At 37.5% G+C, this 19,893-nt stretch overlaps 1 protein-coding gene across 2 annotated transcripts in view; it reads right to left on the bottom strand.

Moving 5' to 3' along the window:
• KCNIP4 (potassium voltage-gated channel interacting protein 4) overlaps positions 1-19,893 on the bottom strand; it is a 1,244,828-nt gene that overhangs the window by 960,714 nt on the left and 264,221 nt on the right. Inside the window, exon 1 of one of the 2 annotated variants that reach the window (XM_070452100.1) lies at positions 2,258-2,393. The exons of the other annotated variant lie outside the window; for it this stretch is intronic. Coding sequence (XP_070308201.1) covers positions 2,258-2,345 — 88 coding nt within the window. The 5' untranslated portion in view covers positions 2,346-2,393. Of the gene's footprint in view, positions 1-2,257; positions 2,394-19,893 lie in introns of those variants that run through there. 2 annotated transcript variants of the gene reach the window in all.

Below are 19,893 nucleotides of genomic sequence, written 5' to 3'. Positions count from 1 at the left end.
AATTTAAAAAGTGAAGATAAAGGACTTCTTGTAAAATGAAAAAAAAAAGAAAAATCATCCAAGGCATATTCATATCTTTTTAAATTTTTGATAACTACAAAGACATATGCTGATTGTTCAGGATACAATTAACAACTGCTTGCATATCCAACCTTAAAGCAAAATTTTTAAACTAATTCAACTCTGCTTCCTACTTCTTCATTAATTACTAGCTAAGGGACTTGGAAGTGCTCTAATGAATTTTACATTAGATTCTGCAATATGAACAGTGTATATTATCACAGCATCTAGTAAATGCATAAATTGGCTTTTCCAAGTTTCATCTTGAGCAGTTGTAAAGATTCTAGCTAGACTTTTACAATGTTTAGTATTAGACACTGTGCTGAAAAGAATTTTTACAAGAAACAAGTTGGTGCAATCACATTTCCCAGGTCATAAATCTAACTTACTACTTTATAATAATCTATTTCTCAAAGTTCTTATGTTTTTCTCCTGTGGCTCAGAAAGAAGAGAAGAAATTCTACCTATATTGATTTCTAAATATGCATTAAATAGGCTTAAAATATTTCTGCTATACTAGCTTTCCATAAATTTCATATTATAAATTACCACGCAGTCATTAGTCAACCACTAGATTTTGGATTCAATGCTTACGGTTTATGATGTCACAACCATCTACCATCTTCATAAAATTCTTTGAAATCAGAGTTTCATAAAACTACTCAAACAGACTGAGCAAGAAAAGGCAGAGCACTGCACCCAAATCCAGTAAGGAACAGGTAGAACCTTAAAATTACCTTAACAAAGTACATACTATGGAAAGCTTTCTTTTATAAAATATTTCTCTAATTTTACAGCAAGGCGAAAGACCCCCTATTGAGCACTGTTCAATAAGACACGGTCTCATAATTGGCACACCATCCGTAACTGAATGTTCACAACAAATACACTGATACCATCGATCACAATAGACATGATACAGCAAAGTCATATTGCGACTAAGAACAGAAGTGTAAAAACTGGGTAAAAAATACAACAGAGCTCCCAGTTCACCAAAGGCAGGTACAGACTCTCAATGATTACTCTTAAAAGCGTCAAAAGCCAACACAATTTTCACTGCTTAAAGGTTAGCATCTGATAACAATCTGTTAAAAATATTTATGACTATTTAATAATGCTCTCAGAAATCACTTGATTTTCACAGTTATCCCCTTAAAAACTGTTTTTCCTGATCAGACTGTCAACATAATTATATACGCAGTTCTGCTATTCACCATAGAGTACTTTCTAAAGAAAATGCTCAAGTTCATCTCTCAACCTTCACCACAGTGTATAGGTATTTTTACTAACTCTTCTTTCTCATGATTTAGATTTAAGAAGATAAATGTAAGTTGAAAAAATAAAGCTAACAATAGTTCTTCATGGCCAGAATCAAAGAGTGGTATTATATCAACACAGCTTTGCTCCGCCTAAGTTTGACGGTCCATTATAAATATCTATTATCAAAGGTAAAGTAGTTTTGGTCCCACCTGTCACTATCTTAATGACAGTATTGCCTAGGAATTTCATGGGCAGCAAAACTGCTGGTTTAGGCAAATCATTTTGGAACATCTGAAAAATATTTTCTATCAACACTTAGATTTAAATAGAGTTTCTATTTCAGTCATGCAAGTTGTTAAACATTAAAATCCACTGCAATGAAACAAATATCAAAGCTCTCATGGACATTATACTCTTCAGCTGTTTTCACATGTTGCAAGGAATTCAGAAATCCAAAAGAAATGTCCTTAACTCTTTCACTGCTAAGCTCTACAATCAAGTGCTAGAAATGATCTATAGATTATAATGATCAAAGAGTTCTAGAGAATTTCCAAATACCTGCAGGGAGACCAGTTTTGTGATTTTTCAGCAAACTGCAGCGAGCAGGAGAGAGGGAAAAACCCCTCACACAATCATGCTTTAAAAAAAAAAATCTTCCTATTCTGCAGACACTGCTTTCTTAGATTGAAGCACATTAAACAGCGACACTGCCAAAAAGACATAAAAGATATATCCACAGATTCCAGTTCTATCCCCAAATTAGAGCTGCACTGCACACATTTTTAGAAACGTGAATCCCAGCAAACACTTACGATTGTATTTTATTGACAACATTAAAAATAAACACAACACAGAAATAGTGAGCCTTTCCTCTTTCATTTCAACTTCGGTACCATCCTCTATCAGCCTCTATTAAAAAAAAAAAAAAAGTCATTACCTGTATGAAGAGAACCTGTTAATAGTCTGAGAAGGTACTGGGCAAATTTCAATATTTCACGTTTACATCGTTTTCTACAGCCACTCATCTTAAGCAACAAGGTATTCCTCTGAGAAGAGCCAGAAGTCTTTGCCAATAAAAAAAAAAAAAAGACAGTCTCTGAGGGAAAACTTCTGTCTCAGTTTATGTCACAGGCTGCCTTACAACTCCTGTGGAATTAGCTGTTAGTGCCTGAATCAGAAATTCCTTTAAAAAGCTAGAGAAGCCGGATACAGCTAGCACTGTAACAGGCTGGTAAGAAAAGGCTGCTTCTCGGTTTGGTCACCAAGTTCTTTGTGGCAACAGATAGGCTGCCGCTTCACACTTGTAGTAACCCACTGTGGCTCAGCTCAGCGTCCCCTCTCCAGCGGCAATCGCAACCTCACAGACCATTCAGAGGGAGGCGGGGCCTGTGATGCCAGCTCATCAATGAATCAGCATGTAAGCAGGTGAGGGGACAGATGACAGGTCACTGGGCTGAAACCCTTGGGATATCAGTAAAGGGAGCTTGCTAAGGCAATTGAGCCTTCTGGAGAGGGATCTCAAGTCCAAGACTGTGCAAAATGATCCCCACTCCCTGCAGAAAGGCAACTAGGAAAGCATGCTGTTCAAGGTCAGACACCAGACAATTCCCCGATACAGTGTTAACCAGATTCAGAAAGCCTAAATGGTGAAAAGGCTCATTTGAGAAGCTGACCCTGATTCTAAACAAGCAGAGTTGAAGATATACCACCAAACAGAGACAAAGTTCCTTTGTCACTGATAAACATATTCTACTTCACGGGCACAGGGTTGAAAAATAAGCTGTTACCTAAATTTGGCTGTGTTTTCTGCACTGTCCAGGCTCAGGGATTTGAAAATTAGGGGGGAAAATCACTTTATTTTAAAATACAGTAAACTGGAAATCAAAACTCCTAAGCCCTTATGCTTGCATCCATGCAACAGACCTCCAACACTAATTTACTGCATTATCCTAAAAGAAAGACTGCCTCAGTTTCCTCACATTTGTAAAAGGCAAAATGCAACTTGCTAACTCCTTACCAATTGTACTTAATAGTGAGAACAGTTGTGAGAGCTCACAATTCTCACAAAGTACTTTATTAAAGACAGTGTTACAAAGGTAGGAAGTTGCTATGAAAGCTAGAAAACTACAGGCTTGTCTTCTTTGAATGTGCAGTTTAGGGGATATTTTGTTGTTGCTTCTCATTCCTGATTGCCTTGAGCAGTTTCTAGGATTTGTTCTGCACTCTAATTTATATTCTCATGGTGTTTGCTTATTTATTTGCTTTTGCTTGTCATGTGTATGTATGTGTGTGTGTGTGTGTATATATATATATACGTACATGTATATATATATGTATATATATAATCTCCTTGGTATTTAGTATCTGTGAACGTGCGTCCTCTATATTTTAAATACACAGGCCATTTTTTTCTGACAATTGTCATAATTCTACTTGGAACTAATACTTCACAACAATACTACACATGAAGTGATATCCTTCTGCAATGAAGAAGGTAGTCCTGGAGCCACAGACATAACCAGATTTAGTAGTAACTCACTCTCTTCTATAGCTCTCCCACAGTCCCACCCGGCTCAGTGACAGAATCATCTGAATGAGATAATGAAGCATGCTTTCCAAGAATTTTCAAAACTTTATTTGAAAGTATCTGAGATTGTTTAAAACAAGGATAGGTTTATACACAAAAGTTATCAATATACTTTATTTAACGTTCTTTCTCCCAAGCATTTGCCATGAGTGTTAGTATCCCAAAGTTTGAAAGAAGCAGAAGAAATATACAATTGTAGTTCTATAGCTGGGGCTAATTATTTTATAGCCCCACATTTTTACCTGTAAAATGGGTAATAGGACACTTTGTTCATCTGTTGGAAAGTTAGATATGGTAGGGACTTCCCTGGTGGCCCAGTGGCTAAGACTCCACACCCTAACATAGGGGGCCTAGGTTCCATCCCTGGTCAGGGAACAAGATCCCACGTGCTGCAGCTAGGAGTTCATATGCCACAACTAAAGATCCTGCATGCTGCAACGAAGATCCAAGATTCCAAGTACTGCAACTAAGACCTGGAACAGTCAAATAAATCAAATAAATATATCTTTTTAAATGATATAATGTAGATGGCATTAAGCACAGCGCTTTCATTCATTTATACGGAAGTTATGTATTGAGCACTTGTTATGATCTGTACATGGTTTTAGATTTCTGGGTGCCGGAGACACAGCAGTAATGAAGAAAGGCAAAGCTTCTGCATACAGAGTTTACACCTCCAATCAGAAAACAACAAATTAACAAAGAGTAAATAAGAAAATATCACATATGAATGAATGCAATGGAAACTGTTCAAACCAGATTAACAAAATAGAAAGTGAGTAGTACGTATACAAAATTTGAGATATATTTTTCAATTAACTCATTCACTTAAACATAACTATTTAAAAGAAGGATTTCACTAAAAAGCCTTCAGATATCAAAGAATAATAGGAAAATACTACATATAACTCTACAAACATAAATTTGTAAATGTAGGTGAAATAGACAGTCTAAAAATAAAGCTATCCAACAGGAAATAGTTTGAACAGCCCTAAATTGTTAAGCAAATTGAATTTACAATTTAAAAAGTCCCCCAAAAAGAAATCTTCAGACCACATGGTTTCCTTGGAGAATTCTACCAAAAATGTGAAGAATAATTATTAACATCAATTCTACAAAATATCTTCAAGAAAATAGAAAGGAGGTAACAGTTGCTAATTCATTTTATGAACTCAGTATTAGCCTAATAAAGGCAATACCAAAAAAGGAAACTAGAGACAAATATCTCTCATTAATATAGACTCAAAAATCCTTAATAAACATTAAGAAAATAATTTAGCAATATATAAAAAGAATTATCTGCCACAACCAAGTTGAGTTCAGTCTAGGCTATGAAACTGAAAGACAGAGTTAACAAGGAAAAATAATCAAAATAATTTACTGAATTAACAGACAAAAGGAAAAAAGTCATAGCCATATCTATTGATTTAGAAATAATATGTAACAAATTTAAAATGCATTCATAATAAAAAAAACTCAATGAAATAAGAATAGAGGGCAACTTTCATAACTTAATAAAGCACATATGTCTACAAAAACCTACTAGTCACATTATACTTAATGATGAGGGACTGAATGAAATAAAATTATCCTATTGGAGAATGGCATGATTGTCTACATAGAAAATGCAGGAAAAAAATCTTAAAAAAAAAAACAACTCCTAGAATGAATAGTGAGTTTAGCAAGGTCACAGGATGCTAGCTAAAAATTAACTGTACTACTGAGAAGTCATCTATACTAGCAATAAACATGGATGCTGAAAATTAAGACATGGTACTATTAACAATGGCTCAAAAAATGAATGCTGAGGTTTAAATCTAACAAAACATGTAGCAAATGCATATGCAGAAAATTATAAAACCTCTGCTGAAGGAAATAAAATATTTAAATAAACGGAGAGACACGTGTTCATGCATTACAGCACTCAACATAGTAAAGATGCCAATTCTTCCCAAACTGATACACAGGTTCAACACATTTCCAATAAAATATGAACAAGATTATTTTTAATACAAAAAAGATTATATGGAAAGAAAAAGGAACTTAGAATAGCTGAAACAATTTTTAAAAGAAGATTAAGTCTTGAAATAATTCAACCTGATTTCAAAAGTTACATAGTTTTACTAATCAAGACTATAGTATAGGTAGAGAAATGGGCACATAGTCCTATGGGACAGAACAGAAAACCTAGAAATAAATCTACACAATTATCCACAACTGATTTTTGACAAAGATGCCAAGAGAAAATCAATGTAGTATAGAGAGCTTGTCAACAGCTGGTGCTGGGGCAACTGGACATCTACAGGCAAAAACTTCACCAAGATCTCACATCTTATACAAATATTAGCTCACAATGGATCACAGAATTAAATGTAAAACTATAAATGTTTAAGGAAAAGTAGAAAATATCTACAATTTGGGACTAGGCAAAGATATTTTTTAGGCTTGACACTACAATCATTATCTATAAAAGAGAAATTTCTAAGCTAGATATCATTAAATTTAGAAACTCTCGGTCATTTCAGATTTCATTAAGAGGATGAAAACATAAGCTCCAGAGTGGGAGAAGATATTTGCAAACCACATTTCTGACAAAATAGCTGACTACTATTTAAACAAAATATATAAAGAATGTACAAAATTCAACAGCAAGAAGCATACAACCCAGTTAGAACATGAACAAAAGACATGAAGACATATCATCAAAATAAGATATATGAATGGCAACAAAGCACAGGCAGCGATGCTTGATACCATTAGTCATTACCGAAATGCAAAACAAAACTACCGTGAGGCATTATTACAAATCCGATGTGTAATGGCCACAATGAAAAACTACTGTCAAGACCAAAGGCTGGTGAAGATGCGGAGATACTGGACCATTCACACATAGCTGGTGGGAATGCAGAATGGCACAGCCACTCTGAAAAACAGTGTGGCAGCTTTTTTTAAAAAAATTCTAAACATATATCAGACGCAACTGCACTCCTGAGCATTTATCCCAAAGCAATGAAAATATACGTTTAGACAAAAATCTTTACATAATGCTTATAAGCATTTTTTCCAGCCCCAAACTGGAAATAATCTATAAACAAACAGTGGAACACCCATACCAGCAAGAAAAAAGGAATGAACTATTGGTATCCACAGCATGGATGATCTCAAGAAGATTATGCTGACCAAAAAAAAAACAAACAAACAAACACAAAAAGCCAGTCTAAAAAGGTTACATATTGCATGATTACATGTATGCAACATTCTCGAAATGACAAATTATAAAAATGGATGACAGATTAGTGGATACCAAAGAGTAAGAAAAGGGTAGGGGTCAGAGGGAAGTGAATGTGCAAATGACACATGCTGATGAAAACCATGTTAACGGACATTGATTATTGTCAATGTCAATATCCTAGTTGTGATACTCTGCTAAAGTTTTATAAGATGTCACCGTGGGGAGAAACTGCTTTGCCATGGATCTCTCTGTATCATTTCTTACAATTAATTGCTACAAATTTACAATTATCTCAAATTAAATAGTTCACTTAAACATTAAATTTAAAAATTTAGATACCTTTTTAACACATATTGTACATTGCTATTTTAAGTTCTGAATATACACAACCAAACAAAACCAGTGATTTATGGAGCTTACATTATAATGGGGCTTCCCTGGTGGCTCAAATGGTAAAGAATCTGCCTGCAACGCAGGAGACTGGGGTTCCATCCCTTGGTCAGGAAGATCCCCTGGAGAAGGAAATGGCAACCCACTCCAGTATTCTTGCTGGCAGAATTCCATGGACAGAAGAGCCTGGCAGACTACGGTCCATGGGGTCACAAAGAGTTGGACACGACTGAGCAACTAACACACACACACACACACACACACACACACACTATAATGGTGTGGGGGACACAGTAGAATTGAGCAAGGAGAATTGAATATGCTAAATGGAGGGAGGGACTGGTGGTGCAAGTAAAATGGGGCGATCATTGAGTCCTCATTGATGTGATATTTGAGCAAAGACTTGCAGGAGGTGCAAAAGGGAGCCACGTGAATCCCTGGAGTGCACATATGGGTACCTTCTCAGTACATGTATCTTTCTGCAACCTCTGGACAGTCAGTTAATATACTCTGCAAGTCACTGTCAGGGAACTTTCTTGAAATCAGCCTTTATGTCTCATCTCTGATGTTAAAGCACAGAGCACCATCTGACCAATTTTTCCTCTAGGAAAGGCAACTATAAATCACCAGTTTTCTTGGTGAATCCACTGCCTGGGTCTATTTACTGTCGGGAGTATGTAAGGAAAATATTGTTGCTTACTGCTATCCTCAGGAACACACGAAACATAATTAGGTAAAATAAATACAAAATGTCACAGAGCATTAGAAAGGAAAAAAGAAAAGTGTTCTTAATTATCAGCTAATTTGGGTTAATATAATCATTACCTCCCACAATATCAATAACCAAGGTTGCACGTTTAAAAACAACAGATGTCCTTAATGTTTCAGAAGTGCTTGAGTAAAAGCCACCGTTATTTGCAGAGAAATGTGAGCAAACTTTAAAAACAGCTCACAAAGGTTCAAGGACTTTCTAGATGAACAAACTAGTTAACACTTATAGCACGTGGCACAGAGGGTACTAAAGCTTCTTGCAGTTTAGATACAGTTAAATTTAATTGAAAGGCAAGTGGTATATCATGTAGTAGAAACCAAACATCTTAAGATGACAGACGACTCCACAACAAACCACTGGTCTTGTTAAGTTACAGGGGAATGTGAAAGTACAGGCTCATTTCAAGATGCATCTCTCCTAGCTACATGTTGGAATTTTATTTATTTTTCTGAACAGCTCTTCTTGAGAAGCCCATGTTCAGGTAAAGCAAGTCTTAAATACACTTGGGTGACCCTCACTGATCCTTAAAATTGAAAAATAAACATGATTGATTGGTTAAGGGGAAAATGTTGGCTTTACTTCAAGGAAGAGAGAACCCAGTGATTCCCAAGAAGACTTATGCCCCAGTGAAGTTTTTCCCCAAATGCTGCTCCCCTCAATACATCTTGGTGTAGTCAGTGTTTCTCAGTGGGAATAGACATTGTTATGCTTTTCAAATTGTCACAAGTTGCAAATTAAACATGTGCAGCTTAAAAATAGCTCACCATGGGGCTGCAGAGAGAAGCAGAGCAGAGCCTTGCGGCAAAGTCACAGGTTTTGAAAGTGGGTCTTGATAAAATATTAGACTAGCTAGTTGTCCATTAGAGAGGACTGTGCCAATGCTGGGGCCGTTATTATTCCAGAAACATAGCTATTCGCCTACTTCAATGAATACAGAGCATATCAACACATTATAACTTTTGCATCAACTTTGGAAACAGCTTTGAGAATACAAAGCATGTCAAAATCAAACATGCTGGCCAGAAATATACCCATTTCATGTGTCCAGGGCTAAACCACCACCAACAAAAAACCCACTGAATTAGTATTCTAGGTAGTACCCAGATAATATAATAATACACTAAATTATCCATAATTTGGGCTTCCCAGGTAGTGCCAGTGGTAAAGAACCTGCCTGTCAATGCAGGAAACATATGAGATGTCAGTTCAATCCCTGGGTTGGGAAGATCCACTGGAGAAGGGAATGGAAACCCACTCCAGTATTCGTCGCTGGAAAATTTAATGGTCAGAAGAGCCTGGTGGGTTACAGTCCATACACAGCAAAAAGTCAGACATGACTGAGCACATATACACACATACATAATTTACCACCATACAATGAGACCAAAACTACCAACAGATATGAGAATTCTGCCTCACACTGGAACATAAAGGAGGCGATACACTACAAATATTTACATGCAAATAAATCCATAAAAGTATGCATTTAAGGCAAATTACGGTTTGTCTTAAAAACCCAGACAGCTGAATTTCCAGCTATTTTTTCTCTTGTTTTTAAGAGGGAGAGCCGTAATTTTTCATAGATGAGACTTGAGAGGTAAGTATAAAATTGTTTACGACATACTTTAGGGAAACAGTCCACTGTAAATACGTGCCAGCGAGAGCTGAGTGAGACTCCCTCACTGGGGCTCCATCCACCCAGAGCCCTGTCTGAAAGCCTGATCATTACTATTGTCATGGGAGCTGGGAATAGATGTGTTTTGCTGTTGGAGAGCCCTGAAAGTTCGGATCAGAGGCATGTGTCTTACTTCAAAGGAAATAAAAGCACACACAAGAGTCCTCATCAGCAGAGACATGGCTGAGGGCGTGGGCACGGAAACGGGTTTCTGGGTCAGCATGGAGAACTTGGAAGGCTGGTAGACTGAGGTGCTAGCTACATGAAAGTTGCTACTTTCTCAGCCACAGATTTACTCCCAGATTATAAAGAGGACAACGTGAAGAGTCCCAAGGCCCATTATTTCACAAGTTAGACTGAAAAGTATGAGCTGGAAAAAATTTATATCGGCTTCTTTTCTTTATGATAGATTCCACCACCACCACAGACAGACAGACAGACACAGACACAGACAGACAGACAGACAGACACACACACACACACACACACACACCTGCCCCAGAGTTTCTAATGGGCCATACAGAGTAAGGAAAGTGAAAGTTTTAGTCACTCAGTCACGTCCCATTCTTTGCGAACCTGTAGACTATAGCCCTCCAGGCTTCTGTGTCCATGGGATCTTCTAGGCAAGAATACTGGAGTGGGTAGCAATTTCCTCCTCCAGGGGATCTTCCCAACCTGGGGGTTGAACCTGGGTCTCCCGCATTGCAGGAAGATTCTTTACCATCTAGCCACCAGGGAAGCCCATAGAGTAAGGAACTGGGTTCTAATTTAGCACTGGCATCAAGTTATTTACTTTTACTCAAACTCATTTTACTATTAAGCAGCTGTGTAATCTCTGGCTGAACAGAGATTATAAAAGATAAATACATCTTTTATATGTTGGGAATATAAAACAATACCCTGCAAGTCTGCATCAATTTTAAAGTGTTCATTTATAAATGCTTTTATTTATTGAGCTCCCTAGAACTTACTGACTTCAATTTTATTTACACTCCTCTATAGTTTTTCTCAAAGTACGTCTTTGGCCTATTTTCCTCAGAACTAGCTGGAATGCCTGTTTAAAAGGATTCTTGGCCCCCACCTTCAACATAGTCATAGAATCCTCGGATTCAGGCAGGAAATCTTACAAACTTAGAATCTCCTGAGTCCTCAAAAACAGAATTTTGATAATCAGAAGAACTTAAGCCGACTTCTACCCTGGAGTGAAGTCAAAGAAGAGTCAATTACAATTTGAAGACGATAAAATTATGATTCTATGAATGTGTCAATAATCCACCAGCAGCCTAAAGCCACCTGCAATTGTTGAGAGGCTTGGATGTCGTCTTGGTAATCCATCCCCTGCTTTTCATTTCAAAACAAATTACACTTGCATGAAGGAAGCTTCATTTTCTCTTACACCAGAGACAATCAACAGGGTGGGTTAACACAATTAGGTTGCTCATTTTGGCTTCAGCAAAAGTCATCAACCACAAGCTGTCCTAAATCTAACGGACACACAAAGGCATTATGACACTGCCTATATACAACACTTTATTAGAATGGCCAATGTAATTAAAAACAATTAGGCCGCAAAGATGATTTGGATTAGGATAAAAAATGCTAGCTCTTTTCCCTCCCACCTACTATTATATTTTTTGAATATTAGTCTTTCTTTTCCAATTACCATGTATTTTTCTTTAATTTGGTGAATATAATTGTGAGTAAGCTGAATCCAGTCGATATTTGTTTTTGTTTCATAAGGAAGAAGCACAGAACTTTCTGCTTCATTCTCCTGTGAGGTGAGATATCAGAAAAGATAATTTTGAATCTCGGGTAACAAGTTAAAGGGCAGTGTATAATTTTTAAAAAATTGAAAGGAACAATAAATATATTGGCCTCGTCTTAACTCTCAACTAATACATACAGATGATGAGCTGATTCGGGGAAAAAACAAAGAAATTACTGAGTTTCTACTACTTTCCAGGCAGAGGTCAGTAATTAACTCTTAAATGATGTTAAGTTACAAACTGGGCATTTAGAAATGTGAGCTTAGCTGTCAGAAGAAAGGTCAGGGTTGAAGGTTACATGTGGAAATTATCCATGTAGAAGTGACAGTTAAAGCTGACTACAGATGGAACTCCTAAAGGACACAGAGGTGACCTACAAGGCTGTTGTCATGGCATCTCAGTTATAAATGGCTTTGCCCTATTTTTCACTCAAGATTGAATTGCCTTATCATAAAAGTTTCTTTTTAAAAAAGATGTAAACTTAAAAAATCAAAGAACTTAGAATAAAAACAAAAAACAACTAGTCTAGAGATTATGAGAAATAAGTGATAGTAAATCTGAAATTTTCTTGATTTGTTCAACAAAAAAGGATTTCTCACTTATTTGAGTGAGTGAGTGAGTGAGTGAAGTCGCTCAGTCGTGTCCGACTCTTTGCCACCCCATGGACTATATAGCCCACCAGGCTTCTCTGTCCGTGGGATTTTCCAGACAAGAATACTGGAGTGGGTTGCCATTTTCTTCTCCATCTCACTCATTTAAACAGCTAGAAATATTATATGTAATGGCATTAGACAATCATTGAAACATATTTATTCATTAATATGTTTATGATTCTGTTTTGCAAAATTCCTGCTAAAGTTTCCACTGATGATTTTATAACTACACTAATATTATAGGCCAAATGCCAAAAAAAAAAAAAAAGCATGTATTCTAGTCCTGAAGCTAATAATGACCTCCATCATGCCATGATAACCACTAGAGCTGCCATGACATGCAACTTTCAGATGGAATTGACAGGACAGCACACACTGGCACACCACTATGGAAAAGCAATGTAACAAGAAGAAAACACAACCAATGCTATTCTTTCCAAATTATATATGCCTGCATTCATTCACATAAAGCAAAATACTATATTATACTCAAAATTAAAAAAAAATAGTACAGATGAACCTACTTGCAAAGCAGAAATAGAGACACAGACAGACAGAACATGAACACCAAGTGGGGAAATGGTGTGGAAGTCATGGCAGGTGGGATGAATTAGGAGCTTGGGATTTACATATACATGCTTCCATGTATAAAACAGATAACTAATGAGAATCTACTGTATAGCACACAGAAAAGAACAAAGACGGTACAATCTGTTTGTAGAATATATATTAAGTTAACCTTAAAAATGTATTCCAATACACATTAGGTGCAGACAAAATCCGTTTGAATCCACTTACATAAGATACCAAGAGGAGTCAAATTCATAAACTCAGAAAGTACACTGGTAAATGGCAGGGGCCAGGGGCAGAGGGGTGGAGAGTGGGGAGGAAGTTAGTGTTTAATGGGGATGGAATGTCAGTTTAGGACAGTGAAACATTCAGGAGATGGATGATATTATCTGACTTTTACAACAATAAAATAACATTTTCTAAAAACGACTTCTTTAGGACTTCAGTTCTCAGTTCAGTTTTGACCAGCTGAAGGAAAAGAGAGGCTCCGAATCGGCTGGGCCTCTTGAATGCCCTTGAGTGTGCTCCACGGATTCATTTCCAAACAGCAGTCAGAAGAGGATCACACACTTCCCTGGACCTTGCTGCCAGGCGTCCCCCCCCCCCCCCCCCGCCCCCCGCCCATCGGAGTAGCGCGATTAAATATTCAGGATCCTGCCACGGTGGTGTCGAGCACAGTAACACAGGACTCTGACCTTCTGCAGGAAAATCAGTCAGGGAACAAACGCGTGACAATCGGTGACACTAACCGTGTGCTGTAACCGAAAACCACCTAATGCAGTTTTCATGTAACAAACTCTCCAGGACAGTAACTGTACTATTCAATTTTCACTGCAGTAGTCACACTAAAAGCCTTAATGCATGCTGCAAATTCATATTCAGATCCATCCACAGCTGACCCCTGCTCCATGTTTAACTCCGCAGCTGATGCGGCAAGAGTGGGAGGTTGTGAGACAAACACTGGGCTGAGACTTAGCAGGCATCCTGGATTGCTCAAAGCCCAGAGTTGAGTGAGTTGCTTCAGGTCTCAAGGCCCTGTTCTGTAAAATGATGGCACTGGATTAAATAATCCCTGTATTCTTTTCTAATTCAAAAAAATTAATGTCTACACAAAGAGATCTAAAACATAAGTATTTTAATAGCAATATAATGTTTCATAAGATGAATGTAATTCAGTCTATTTACCATACTCCTACTGACAGCTATTCAGGACTTTTCAGGTGTCCTGCCATGCCACCACAAACAATACTACAATAAATAATTCTATAGATACATTCTTATCATATGGCGTTTTTATTGCTATAGATTTATATCATTTACTTAGATGCATGCCTACTACATTATGTTCAGATAGAAAACAAGTTACAGAGACATGTATGCAATATGACCCATTCTGTGAAATAAAACTACATATTCTACATGTGTATATATCATTTTCAAAGAATGGCAACCTACATTGTTGGTAGGAGACAACTTCTGTGTTCTTCTGACACAAAAAAGGAGACTGTCACAAAACAGTTGCTCTCATGGTATAGTGCTAACATTGGGAATATACCACTACAGAATTTAGGAAAATATGAAAGATTTTAATATACATATATGAGAAAGATATGTGGATTAAAAGAAAAATTAGTTTCATGAAGTTATAGGAAACATAGGCAAATTTTTTCTGCTATTTTTATGTACTGTGTTTGGACAGAAGTAACATATAGACAAAAGGGGAAAAATAATAAATCTGTAATATGAGCTTCTCTTACAGGTTCTATGCTTGCAAAATGCCAATGACATCTATTGAACACTTTTTATGGGCAGGCCATCACTGTGAAAATTCTGTCCAGTTACATAATCTTCACAAGAAGCTTGAGGTAGGTTTTCTAATCTCCAAAAAAGGATGGAGGAACTGAGGCTGAGATTCACTAACTCTCCTAAATATGCTGTGATATTAAGTACCATGAAAGAAAGTCAAAGTGAAACTCACTCAGTCGTGTCTGACTCTTTGCAACCCCATGGACTATACAGTCCATGGAATTCTCTAGGTCAGAATACTGGAGTGGGCAGCCGTTCCCTTCTCCAGGGGATCTTCCCAACCCAGGGACTGAACCCAGGGTCTCCCACATCACAGGCAGATTCTTTACCCTCTGAGCCAGCAGGGAAGCCCAAGTATCATACCCTAAATATGTTTTACCATTTGCCTGACCCCCAAATCCATGCTCTGAAGCATCATGGAACATCAGTGTCCAACTTTCTGTCTGCCACGGAGCCTGACTAACCCACATGCATCACTCCTATGACTTAGAGCAAAAGTACCACCATTTTCTACAATGGGAGCACTGAAATGCAACAGATAAACCCTATGTGTGAGAAGTAATCAAAGCAAAAGTTAATAAAAGTGCTTAGAAAAATAACAAATATTATTGAATAATATAATCTTTACTACTCTGAAATATTTTTAATGGATACTATTGTTTCACAGAGGGACCTATATAATATATTACACTTAAGGAATTTTATAAGACAGAGCTTGGTAAACTGAACAGGATTTAATTTCAACTGAGGCAGGTCTACTATTAGTCGTATAGAGTAACTACTTGTGTGTCAGGGAAGTAGGTTTAGGGGAAAAAACCTTTTCTCCCCGATTTTTAATCAGTCTGAGAAGTATGTTTTCAATATTTTTATAAATTTGCCTTTAATAAAATACTGTTTATCTCATGAGCATTTGGGCACATTTTGAAAATTCACTCATCGTCTCTGTGTACAGATGGATTTTATCTTCTTCAATATGATTCCTGAGGCCTTTCTCATATAGCTTTCTCCCAAGATAAATTCTCTCCGTACCCTTCTCCTGAGATTAGCCTAGGATCTCCATTTTGCTGCCAAAACACAGATTCATTTCTACAACGTTTCATACAGTGCCATGGATGGCTGCTATTGTGTGGGATTTAAAGGCAATTTTTCCATTTAGAAACCTGAAAAAAAATCTGCCCACAGCAGCCATCAGTCAACTTAGTGTTCATTCTCATCTTTTATTTCTCAGCATTCTTCACACAGAAGAGAAGGTCACATGTGTACTTACTCTATCGCTGGACATCTTGTAAAGAGCAAGAACCAAGGACTTGGACCGTCTGAGATTCCTATGCCAGCTCTTTGAACATATTATCCATGATTTTGGCCATGTCACTTTAGAATGTCTATGCCTCATTTTAATCATGTGTAAGGAAATTCATGACACCCATAGAATCAGCCTACCCAATAAAATTCTTATGAGAATTGAATGACATAATGTATATTGAACACATTGGAAAGTTATCTGGTATATAGCAGATATCACATCAGTGGAAGTTGCTGCTGGTACTTTTATTTTTAGATCCAAAATTGAGAAGAAAATCTTTCAAAGCAAATATCAAATAGAGTTGGAGGAAGCATCTAAAGTTCCTCCAAGTACCTCAGGAGAACCGTCTTACATACTGCTATGAAGATCATTTGGATAATAATAGGAGTTAATATCAGTTTATAAGCAATATGGGAATATATCTGCATTCTCTCTATCATGTAAACATTGACTACTGTAATGGGGAAAAAAAAAAGTGTGAAACAATTGTACTTCACAGTTCAAGAGCATGGACAGACCCATGGAGGGACTTCAAAAGATTATAAAATGGTATGAGTATATACACATTTTTGACAAAAGAGTTTAGTGCTTCCATTCAATGCTGAAAAGTTTTGAACAGTTTAGAAATAAAATGTGATTCTACACTAGTTATACTGTGGTAAACAATTTATGACATCAGATTTTGTTCCCTCTAGACAACTGAGGAATATATCAAACTATAAAATATAATCGAGTGCCATGTTTAGTCATCTTTTGGGCAGGGGGTAACTGTCCCCTTTGATAACATCTGAAAATGATAAACTTCCTCTTAAGATGAACTGTAGTTGAAATGACTGTATCGTCAATGGTTCCTAGCGGCAGTTTCTCACTCACAGAAGCTGGAAATGATCCTTCCTGTCCCTTTCTGGATATAATCTCCCCTGGCATTGTTCTCCACCCCCCACCCCAGACCTCCCCTGTTCTTTGTGAGGTCATAAGAATAAGCCCTTCTTTATCACTGGCCATCTAGGGCACAGACAGGGAAGGGAAGGAAGAAAGAGGAAAGGGAAGGATGGGACAGGGTGGCCAGATTCATATACAGGGGTGAAGAGAGAGGGAGGAAAGGATGAAAAAGAGAAGGAGGGAAGGAAAAAAGAGTGGAAGGGAAGGAAAGAGAGAGGGAGAGAAAGAAAGGGAAGAGAGATTATGACTTGGTAGCTTCTGGCATGCTAATATTTAATATGTAGGCTTCTGAGAGACAACTCTCCCAAACCCCTCAACTCCTTTACCCACTCAGCACATTTTCTCTGAGACAAAGAAGTATTTGATCTACATTTTAAAATCACCTATGACTAATACAGCAGTTTTAAAATAATTTGCCCTTTTAAAGTATTATATTTTTATAGTATCAAGTTGCTATACAATACTATAGTATCAAGCTACTATATACCATACATCAGTGTAGAGTGTGTTTCTTCTTTAGCTATTGCCAAACTAGTTATTTGTTGCAGAATGGATGAGAGGACCACATTCTCCTTGGTGAACTAGAAAAAAAAATCCCTTCTATTCCATTATTGCTGTTTTGAATTGATAGAACTTTAGTGGTGTATCATTGCCATTTCTGCTATAAGATAAGTTATTTTCAATTCAGTTTAACAAATGTGAATTGGGTCATATGGCTTTCCTTATATCAGGCCCAAGAAGTGCATGAACTATATATGCTCTAGAAATTGTATAGGACTACAAATGTCAAGGAGATTCAACCAGTCCATCCTAAAGGAGATCAGTCCTGGGTGTTCATTGGAAGGACTGATGCTGAAGCTGAAACTCTAGTACTTTGGCCACCTGATGCGAGGAGTTGACTCATTGGAAAAGACCCTGATCCTGGGAGGGATTAGAGGCAGGAGGAGAAGGGGATGACAGAGGATGAGATGGCTGCATGACTCGATGGACATGAGTTTGAGTAAACTCCGGGAGTTGGTGATGGACAGGGAGGCCTGGCATGCTGCGATTCATGGGGTCACAAAGAGTAGGACACGACTGAGCGACTGAACTGAACTGAACTGACAAATGTCTGGGGTGAACTGCATCAGTCAAAAAAGTACTAACAGGAAAAAAGTTATTGTGTTAAAATTAATTTGCTTTCCTCTTGAAAAGATTCAGTTTTCATAATAAGTATTTTTTAACATTTTCTTTGAACTTTGGGTGCCATCATTGCAAAATATTTCACTTGACTTTTACATTATTCATTCACCCATTCATTCCAATATTTATTAAGGAAGGAACTACAAAATCAGGTTACTTTGATATAGTTCTGGTTTCTTTAAGATCAGCATTAAAGTAGAGGGATCCATCTAACTGAAGGGAATTAGGGTGCAAAATTTATTAATACAGCCATGCAAAAGCCTCTTCTATATGACCTCAATTTTATGGGGAACAGCTAAGGCTAAGAATAATTTAAATCATTCTTGGTCAGATTTGATGGTAAGATAGTGGTCTAAGAGACCCCTGACTATATTAGCCAAAGTAATTCAGTTCATATATGGGGGCAACATAGAATAGTGTCAAGCTTCTGATAAAAGGCAGAGACATTCGGTTCCTTGAAACTCTATAAGAAGGATTCATTATTAGGTGACTTTAGGGAACTTAATCATAAGATGATCTGACAGACATACCTCAACAAGGAAATCAGTTGGGAACACATCCTCCACCCCCCAGTCTGATTAACAGTCAAATTTCCTTACCTCCAATGTTGGTCCTGACTCATCCCTGCCTCCTAAAATGGCTTGTTGATGGGAGTAAACAGCTATGACCAAATATTGCTGTCTCTCAGTTACTAACAGTTATTCCTCCCTTCTGAGGTAACTGACTATTAAGAGCTCAGAATAAGTTAGTTTAGAAAATCTTCTAAGAAATCACTTCTCTACAAACCCAGATAAAGTCAGTGAGGCAAGATTTTGTGCTGGGTCAGTTTGCGTACTGTCCTTCCAAAGGTGAAACCACCAGATTGGAGTTACTTAGTTTATGTCACCCTGTACCTCTAAACGGAGAAGGCAATGGCACCCCACTCCAGTACTCTTGCCTAGAAAATCCCACGGACGGAGGAGCCTGGTAGGCTGCAGTCCATGGGGTCACGAAGAGTCAGACATGACTGAGCAACTTCACTTTCACCTTTCACTTTTATGCATTGGAGAAGGAAATGGCAACCCACTCCAGTGTTCTTGCCTGGAGAATCCCAGGGATGGGGTCGCACAGAGTCGGACATGACTGAAGTGACTTAGCAGCAGTAGCAGTACCTCTAAAACCATGAAGTTTTACAGGCTTCAAAGGATGCTTGCAGATTCCATGTTCTTCTCTAATACTCAGTTTTCCTAAGCCAGTGTTTCTCAATCTTGATACTATTTTGGGTCAGATAAATTTTTTTAGGGACTTTACTGTGCACTGTATAATATTTAGCAGAATCCCTGGCCTCTACCTATGAAATGTCAGAAGCCCTCCCCGAATTGTGACAACCTCAAATGTCCCCAGACATTACCTAATGTCTCCTGGGGAAGCAACATCCCTGCTGAGGAAGGACCATTGGTTCATGGCTATGATTTGATTAATGAGATCTCTGTGGATTCTTGCTTAGAGCCCTAGTGACTCAGATTTTACATTTGATTTTGACAAAATTAATTGCATAACTTACTATATATTAGCTAAATAGCTCCCTAGAATCTAATAGGTGATAAGTAGTAAGTTAAATGCACTGAGCATTGTATGACCCTCTAGAAAAGCTGAGTTTTTATCTTTGCAAGAGTTTAACTATATCAGAACCAATGGGACTCTCCCCCATGGAAA

The sequence above is a fragment of the Odocoileus virginianus genome, chromosome 21, assembly GCF_023699985.2.
Source record: "Odocoileus virginianus isolate 20LAN1187 ecotype Illinois chromosome 21, Ovbor_1.2, whole genome shotgun sequence".
Taxonomy (NCBI): Eukaryota; Metazoa; Chordata; class Mammalia; order Artiodactyla; family Cervidae; genus Odocoileus; species Odocoileus virginianus.
Note: the sequence above shows the minus strand (reverse complement) of the source record. Positions and strands in the feature narration are given on the sequence as shown.